This window comes from Myotis brandtii, unplaced genomic scaffold (assembly GCF_000412655.1).
Source record: "Myotis brandtii unplaced genomic scaffold, ASM41265v1 scaffold441, whole genome shotgun sequence".
NCBI classification, from domain to species: Eukaryota; Metazoa; Chordata; class Mammalia; order Chiroptera; family Vespertilionidae; genus Myotis; species Myotis brandtii.
In genome coordinates, this window is record NW_005366873.1 from 1,635,314 (window position 1) to 1,644,938 (window position 9,625).

At 35.6% G+C, this 9,625-nt stretch overlaps 1 protein-coding gene across 1 annotated transcript in view; it reads left to right on the top strand.

The window, feature by feature from the left end:
* The window catches only part of CCDC186 (coiled-coil domain containing 186), a 41,463-nt gene that overhangs the window by 19,118 nt on the left and 12,720 nt on the right, over nt 1-9,625 (top strand). The window contains exons 4-10 of the mRNA XM_014546354.1: nt 1,678-1,806; nt 2,623-2,835; nt 4,207-4,326; nt 6,211-6,315; nt 6,772-6,870; nt 7,240-7,326; nt 8,201-8,343. Coding sequence (XP_014401840.1) covers nt 1,678-1,806; nt 2,623-2,835; nt 4,207-4,326; nt 6,211-6,315; nt 6,772-6,870; nt 7,240-7,326; nt 8,201-8,343 — 896 coding nt within the window. The remainder of the gene's footprint in view (nt 1-1,677; nt 1,807-2,622; nt 2,836-4,206; nt 4,327-6,210; nt 6,316-6,771; nt 6,871-7,239; nt 7,327-8,200; nt 8,344-9,625) is intronic.

Below are 9,625 nucleotides of genomic sequence, written 5' to 3' on the forward strand. Positions count from 1 at the left end.
CATGGATCAGTAAAGTGAATATTTAGACTGGTAGCAAAATTGAGCTGCTCTTTTTTTTTTCTGAGCTGCTTTTTCTTCTATAGACAGGATTAGAAGCATTCTAGCCTTAAGAGTCTTTTGTGTCATCTTTCACAGAAAGTTATATAATGAGAATAACAGTAGATAATAGATAATCCTATATAATAAAAGGCTAATATGCAAATTGTCCCCTCGACTGGGAGTTTGACCAGGAGTGTCGACCAGGGGACCAGGGGGTGGGGCTGACCAGCCAACTGCCCTCAACCCCTCCCCGTGGCTGGCCCCACCCCTGATTGCCCCCCACCCCGATTGGGGGTGGGGCTGGCCCACCAACTGCCACGGCCCCTCCCCCTGGCCGGCCTATCTGATATTTAGTGTAGCACTCTTACTTTCTTACATTTGCTGTTTGCATGATATATGCAAATAGCAACTTTTTTCATCCTTTTAGTTTGTCTATTTATATCTTTGGATCTAAAGCATCTCTTGTAGACAACATATTTGGGATCTTGTTTTTTTATTCCAATCTGACAATCTCTGCCATTTGATATTATTATTTAATTTGCTGTCATTTAATATTATTAACAGTTGGATTTATATCTTCCAGTTTTAATTTTTTGTCTCCTGTTTTTTTGTTCCCCTATTTATCTATTAACTATTTTCTTTTGCATGTAATATTTAAATTTCTTTTATGATATTTTCACTATACTTTTTAGTTATTTCCATAGTAATTACTCTCGAGCAAGCATGTCAAACTCAAAGGCTAACATGCGCCAGATAAACAAGGTTTAAATGTATATGGGCTGCAAAAAAAACAAAAGCTTCAATTTTCATAGGTTTATTTTGATAGAGACATGCAAAGGGCTGAAATAAATGAGTAATCATTAACATAAAATAATAGAACATTTTAATGAAAATTAATATTTTTTTCTTGAACAATAACTTACCAGACACTGAATAACTGCACAAATTAATAAGTGTAACACAAACCTATTTTTCTTGTTCTCAGAAAGCGAAATATTTCCTGTTGCACACACAAAAAAAGTCTGTTTAAGACTAATGACGTGGCAATTGGCTGCTAAAATATTCGCTGCTAGTATTAGAGGAGAGAAATGGTGCACCTGTGCGTAGGGCGCTTAAGGGAAATGAATGCAACACAATTATAGTAATCAGTCATTAGCGAATGTTGTAGTTCGTTATTGATAACTAGAGGCCCAATGCATGAAATTCGTGCAAGGGGCTTGGCCCTTGCAGCCCTGGCTTTGTCTGGAAGGTCGTCCGGAAGGACGTCTGGCTGTCCGGTCTAATTAGCATATTACGCTTTTATTTTTATAGAATATGTATAACAGGATATTGTAAAAATTAAGTCACAAAATTTTTATTAAAATGGTTCTTACATGCCGTTATATTGGCTGGGATGCAAAAATATTCGTTGTAGGCTGCGAGTTTGACATGCTTGCTCTAAAGCTTACCATCCATCTAATCAGAATCTGCTCCAGATTTATACTAACTTAATTCTAATGAGATACAGAAACATTGCTAACATTTACTTTTTGAAATATATTGCTTTCCTTGTGTTTATATTGTTTATATTTATTTGAGGTAGTGATGGTCTGTTTTGATACAGCTATAAAAATAATATGGAAATAATTTTCTTTACAGTTAGAATCAAAAATAGAGGAACTTAATAAAGAAGTTAAAGCTTCCAAAGATAAACTAATAGCTCAAGATACTGCAACTAAAAATGCTGTTCAGCAGTTACACAAAGAGATGGCCCATCGGATGGAACAGGTATTTTTCAAGTCATTATCATTATTAACTTTCTGGTGATTCTCTCTTGTTTATGAACGTAAACTAATCCTGTTAGATGATTTTGGACATCAGTGGTGTTTTAGGAATGGATAATTTTATCCCTATAAAAATTAACTTTTTAAAAAATGCTAAAGCAATATAAAAATAATGTGCTACTTACAACAAATAATTTAATAACTTAGGAAATGTGTAGAATGAAAAATGAAAGTCCTTCTTCATTTGTACTTCTCCCTTCCTGCTCCAATCCCTTTATATCCCAGTCCTTGTTCCATAGCTAATAATAGGAGAGGGCACAGGTCGTGCAACTCAGAGACAGTGGTTGTATAGAGAGAGCACCTGACCAGAGCAGTCTCCTTTCCAACCTGTGGTGACTCTGGAGGAGCCAGATCTCCCTCTCTGCCTACCCTCCTGATCTCTGTCTAGTGACTCCTGTTGGCTGAACCAACTGGAAGTCTGAGGCAAGGAAACTTGTTGCTGTGGTGTCTGAGGTCCTCTTGCTGGAGCTCAGGGTGGATGGGAAAGAGTGGGAAAGTGGATCCAGGGAAGTAAATAGAAAATAGCAGCAATATCAGCGAAAATAAAAGGAATAGGAAAGGGTAAAATAAATATTAGTGACATTAATTTGTTTATTGTTTATCTATAATTTTGAATTTTTCCTTTCCTTTTTAAAATTTCACAACACAGGTCCTGGGAATGTTGTTCCAAAACCAAAAAATACATTGGTAATATTATAGAAAAATATTTTAAAATTTAGCTTTATTTGAAAAATTTAATGCTAGGTACTTTTTTTCAAAGGCCAATAAGAAATGTGAAGAGGCTCGCCAGGAAAAAGAAGCAATGATAATGAAGTATGTAAGAGGTGAGAAAGAAGCTTTAGACCTCCGAAAGGAAAAAGAGATACTTGAGAGGAAACTTAGAGATGCAAATAAAGAAACTGAGAAAAACACTAACAAAATTAAGTTGCTTTCTCAAGAGAAAGGACGTTTGCACCAACTGTATGAAACAAAGGTATAACTTGCTCTATTGTACCTTATTTGAAATGTATTCTGTTTGCTTTTTCTTAATCAGATAATCATAACTTATCATGGTTAAACCACTATTAAACATCAAGTTGTTTAGTTTATCTTCTAAGTATATGATTGCTTTAGTAATTCCAGTTATCTGTGTGCAGAAAATGTTACTGGAAAAAGATGAGAAATTAACATATGTTGTTTATTAGATAACTTTTTCTTGATAAATATTTTAAACAACTTTTTCATTAAATCTATATGTTGAAGAAATTAGTTTGTGCCTCAAAGGAAGATTTTGGCAAGATATATACATAGTAGTGTCAAAGTGTGAATGGTTTAATAAGTATCATTTAACCAGAATCCTAATGTAACACTTACTCATCATAGAATAGAATTTGCATTTTTTTGGGTAAAAAAACATGTTCTTAGCCCTAGCCAATTTTTCTCAGTGGTTAGAGCATTGGCCCATGGACTGAGGTTCTCGAGTTCAATTCTAGTCAAGGGCACGTACCTCAGTTGCAGGATCCCCAGCCCCAGTTGGGGTGTGTGTGGGAGGCAACCAGTCAATGTTTCTCTCTGTCTCTACCCATCCCTTCCACTCTCTCTAAAAATCAATGGAAAAAATGTCCTTGGGTGAGTATTAACAAAATAAACAAACAAACATTGTTCTTAGATGCTGTCCGAAGAGATTTAATTACTGAGCTATTCGGAGTCCTTGCGTTAACTAGCAGCCTGATTGCATGGTCTCATTTCCAGTGGATTATCACTTCTTGATGATGAATGTTATTATTTTTTTAAAATATATTTTTATTGATCTAAGAGAAGAAGGGAGAGGGAGAGAGAGAGAGAAACATCAGTGATGAGAGAGATTCATTGATTGCTGCTTTCTGCATGCCCACACTGGGGTTGATCCCGCAACCTAGGCATATGCCCTGACCGGAATCAAACCATGACCTCCTGGTTCATAGGTTGATGCTCAACCACTGTGCCATGCTGGCCAGGCTAATGTTATTTTTTATAAATTAACTTTTAGTTCAGGAAAGTTGTCATTGTCTCAGAAATTCTGGCAAAACCAATTTAATTCTTATTTTACCTTAAAGCCAGGTGGTTGAGAAGAATAAAGGTATGCTTGTACTTGCAACATATCTAGTTGGTTAAGTTATATGTTAATTATGTCTGTAAACAGGATTTAGGATTTTACTGCTCTCTTATGATTTGCACTTTAAATCAGTTTTATGGCTTATAGGCCATAATAATGTGCCATCTTCTGAATTGTGTTATTGTATTGATTATTTTGAGGTGGTATAAACATACACAAATAGTTGGTTGACTGTAAAATGAAAAATATGACCTAGTGGTATTGTTTTAGGAAGGTGAAACTACTAGACTCATCAGAGAAATAGACAAACTAAAGGAAGAGATCAACTCTCACATCATTAAAGTAAAATGGGCACAAAACAAATTAAAAGTGGAAATGGATTTGCACAAGGTGAGTACTGTGATGCAATGGAAAAATCATTAGAATCAGTTTTAAAAGCAAATGCAGTAATAGTTAATGAGGCATAAAGTTTAATTTAGTGACTCTTGTAGGATAGCCTGGGCCTGCATATTTGGTGATTGCGAACCTTAGATTTAGCCTTGAGTTCTCAGTCACCATATCTAGTCCCTTAGCAAATCTTGCTGACTGCTCTCAAGTCTTGACCCATCGTTCCCAATGAAAGTTTCCCTGGCTACCCTCTCTAAATTTTCAACACCTGCCCCCAGACTTTCTCATGTCTTTATTTTTACTCCTTAGCACTTGTCACTATCTAATACAACATTTTCACTTATGTATTTTATTTATTATGTACCTTCATCTAGAATATCAGCTTGTGAGAGTAGAGATTTTGTCTGGTTTTTTTAAGGACCACTGTTTCCCCAGAGCATAGTACAGTGCCTGGTACATGGTAGGTGCTCAATGAATACTGAATGAATCAGCAAATGAAACGTAGTTAATACCTTAACCAACATACATTTAATGTGATTCTCACTTTTCTCTTACTCAGTTATTTATTTAATAAGTATTTATTTGGCATATAGAAATCTCTCAATTGCTATTTTTTGAGTGAATGAAGTGAGTACCTCCTGTGTGTCAGACTCTGTTTTAGTTACTGATCATATAGAAGTTGGGGGGAGGGGACACCAGATAAAGTTTCTCTCTCTGTGTCCTCTTGTTGGAATAATATTCTAACATTTAAAAAGTATATATATTAGAAAAAGTCTCCAAATATTTATATTTTAAAAGTGACACTGAATTTTAATACAAGTCAAAATTATTACTATAAACAGCAACTAAAAGTATATAAGTAAATACTTAATTGTATGCTAGGTTTATACAAAAACAAATGGCATATAAGAAGCAGTATGTGAAGGATAGATGAAGTAGAGGTGGTTCAAGAGATGAAAGGAAAGGTATTACAAGTGGAGGAACAATAAGAATAAAGGGGGAAAACTATTGGTATTTGGGAAGACCACCCTAACTAGAACAGAAAGTTTATATATTATGTTTCCTTTATTAATTCAACAAACGTTACTTGCACCACTATTAAGGGGCAAGTTCTGAGCTAGGTGCTGCTTCCCAAAGGGGAAAACACATAAGCTGTGGTCCACTGTACCAGTTGTTACAATCCAGGGATGCCCTGGATTCTATCGATGGGAAGCACAATAGCAGCATTTGCCCCTTTCTGAAGGGAAGCTATGAGGAACAGATGTTTTCATTTGAAATCAACATGATAGCCAAATCCCTGGGACTGGTGTGTACTCTGCAGAAGTATGGAGAAAGAGCTGAGGGCAGGGATAGATCTTGGGAAATTGCCACAGGAAACAGAAAGGCAGTTGAGGAGCTAGAGAAGGCAACAATGAAGAGGGACAAAACAGCATACTGTCTTGTAATGGAAACAGGAAGGATGTTCAACGAGTAGGGAGTGGTCAGAACTGGAGCAAAGTCAAGAAGAAGAAGAAACGAGAAAAAATAAGTAATTGAATTTGACGAGAGAGTAGTCCCTACAAACCTTCAGAATTGTTGTTTCAGGTGAGTGGTTAGGAATAGAAACCAAACTGCAGCATAAATCTATAAGAAAGCAGTTTTTAATAGATACCACGGCCATAACCAAAGAATTGTCTTCTCTGTGTGCTCTTGTTGTCTTACCAGGTTAGTTAGTAAATTCTAGTGATTTGCTGAGAACCTTATGAAATTTAACTTTATTTAATGGCTTTAATTATTCGGCCCCTCAGTGGCAGTGCTGAGACAAAAACTTTCTCTGCCCTGGTCATTGTTCCTACCATTCATCACATCATTGTGCCCACGTTTGTCACTGTCCTTTTATCAATGCAGGAAACCAAAGATAAACTCAAAGAGACAACAACAAAATTGACCCAAGCAAAGGAAGAAGCAGATCAGATACGAAAAAATTGTCAGGATATGATAAAAACATACCAGGTATGCTTAACTTTTCAAATAGATTAGTAACAAATTATGCCAATATTAATATTGTTTCATTAAAGGTTGTATCTGTAATATTTGAAGTGTGGGATGTATTTGGTAGGTCAATTAAATAAAATACAGGTTTATTTCTGATGTTAAAGTACTTGTAGCTTATATAGAGATCTCATTAACTAAATAAAAACACTAGAAAACGTCAGAAGAATAAAGAGTACATGTTTGTAGATGTATAAGTTCAAAAAAACCACTGTGTATTATGTTACATATCTTAGGTATGCAATTCTTGTTCTTGCAAAATTAACATATTTAAAGTCTTTCAATGAAGTAATCATTTGTAGGTATATATACTATGTATTTCTTAATTAACACACTTAATTGCAAAAGCCTTCTTCACTTTTCAAAGTATTAAACTTTACAAATTAAGTCATTCCTTTAAAATTTATTTCCCATTAGGAGTCAGAAGAAATTAAATCAAATGAGCTTGATGCCAAGCTCAGAGTCACAAAAGGAGAGCTTGAAAAACAAATGCAGGAAAAATCTGACCAGCTAGAGGTGAGTAGTTCTTTGTATACCCTAGATCTGTGGTCAGCAAACTGCGGCTTGCGAGCCACATGCGGCTCTTTGGCCCCTTGAGTGTGGCTCTTCCTAAGCCTTAGGAGTACCCTAATTAAGTTAATAACAATGTACCTACCTATATAGTTTAAGTTTAAAAAATTTGGCTCTCAAAAGAAATTTCAATCGTTTACTGTTGATATTTGGCTCTGTTGACTAATGAGTTTGCCGACCACTGCCCTAGATTGTGTAATAAATACAGGAGAGAAATAATGAGTACTCATTGTCATCTACTTTTAAAGCCTTTGGGAGGATCAGGATCTAGTTTAGTACATAATGATCTGTGGTTTCTTTTAAACTTTCTAAAAGATGCATCATGCCAAAATCAAGGAACTGGAGGACCTGAAGAGGACGTTTAAGGAGGGCATGGATGAGCTGCGGACACTGAGAACAAAGGTAATTAGATCTGTGGCCGTGACTCAAGACGAAGGGTAAACATTTTTAATTTTGGACTCATTCTGATTTTTAAACTGTTGGGGAAAGGGTATTTAATTAGAAGTTTTCCAAATGAAAGAACTCATAGGAGTAGAATATCAATTCCCTAGCAATAAAATGGACTCTCTTACTGAAATGAAAATGTCTTCTACTTCAACCCCTTCCAAGTGTTCCCAACATTCCTCTTTTTTAACACATTTGCTGGATCTATAACTTAACCTTGGGCCTCTGATCCAAAGGCAGTCTTATCAGCAAATTAATTGGAAAGATAATTGGATTTTAGAACCGTGACTATGAGAAAATAATAGAGTTTCTTTTTACTTCTCCTGGGTATATTTAATAGTCTTGTATACAGTTTTAATTTCTAACAATCTGTTAAGTTCTTTTCAGTGTTTATTGTCTTTATTGTCAGACTAATATCTCTTTTAATGTAATTGTGAAACAGTACCATTGTATATCATACATTTATTTAGAAATAGGCTTTTAAGTAACCACTTTGAGTTTGCAAGCACAGTAATTTTCAAAGTGTTTTCCCTGTACACTTCTTTGTTCTCCACGCCAGTTCCTTGAGGTAGGTAGGGGAGGTATGTCCTCTTTTCAGGTGAAGAAATGGAGATTCAGCAAAAATAAAGTGATATACTGAAATTCCCATGGCTAAATCAGAGGAAATCTGAGATGAAACCCAGGACTTTAACTTCCCATTATGTTTTCTTCACATTAACTAACACTGCTTCAGAATTCAGCTTAGGTTGTTCATATATAACCACTACCTGAAATAGCTAATAATGAACAAGAAAATATTGTTTGTAGTTAAACTTGGTTATGATTTTGATAGGTGAAATGTCTAGAAGATGAACGATTAAGAACAGAAGATGAATTATCGAAATATAAGGAAATTATTAATCGCCAGAAAGCTGAAATTCAGAACTTCTTGGACAAAATGAAAATTGCAGATCAGATACAGGAGCAATATCAAAGGTATAAAATGAACAATTTCTGTTTGTGCTAATCAACAGGCTTTTTAATTCTATCCCAAGTTTCTATTTTTAAATGCAATTATTGCATCAAACAAGAATAATTTAAAAATTTTACTGGCTAAAAAATTTTAAGTTTTGGTCTTTCTTGAAATTTTTTGGATTATCTTTGAAGTTCCCATCATGGCTTCTAAAAAATCAAAGTTTATATTTCCTGAACATTGTCAGTAGCGGTTTATAAGACAGACTGTACCTTGGTTTCTTTATTCATTACTTAGCTTTCAAATTCTGTTACTTACACACAATAGTTACTTTTTCTCCTACAAGTTAGATATACATCTATATCTTTATCTTTGTATGCATGTAGCTTGAGGTCAGGATCTGAAGTTATTCCTTGGCTTCTTATAAAACCCTTTAGCTAAACTACTCATGACATTACCTGGCAGAGCATGGATTCAGGTTGAATCCAAATACTTCTCATACCGAGGCTGCTGAGTGTTGCTAAAGAAATCTTCACCATCCTCCAGAGTGATACTGCTATAAACCCATGGTTAGCAACCTCACCTGGGAATATTAACGCACCTCAAATCCTATCATGTGTCCTTAGAGCCTTCTCCCCATCTTCTTAGCATCTCTTCTAAACCTTACGGCTTTCTTCATACTGCTCATCTTCCTTCTCGCTTTACTATTTACTCTGACTGCACAGAAGAAATGGGAGCTATCAGTTGACAAGTTCAAAACCTCTTGCTATTCATCCCCTGAACTTGCCTGCATCTACAACCATTCTTCCTTCATTTCCTTCTGTTATGGAAGAAATGTTCCTGTTCCTCTCTGAATGGAATTGTTCTCTACTTCATCTGTGGGTCCCATGCGCTCCTGCCTTCTAAGGGTCTTCGTTGATTATTCTTTCTTTATCCTTTCCTCTTACCGCTCTCTTTCTACTGACTTTGTTTTCTTTCTACATGTAAATATTATTATATCTTACAAACATCAAGCTCCAGTGACCTTCGCCTACCTTTCTTCTTTCCTTCACAGCCACACATCTTTATAGGGTCATCTCTACCTGTCCTTCATTTACTAGTACTTCTTTGTTCTTCTAACCTTCTCCACTCATCCAAACTTCTATCCCAACATTCCATTAAAAACTGCTATGCCTCCTTAAATCTAGTAGACACTTCCTCAGACTAAACCTGACTTGAGTTTTCAGTATTAATACCACTAAACTCCCTCCTTCCTTCCTTCCTTCCTTCCTTCCTTCCTTCCTTCCTTCCTTCCTTCCTCCCTTC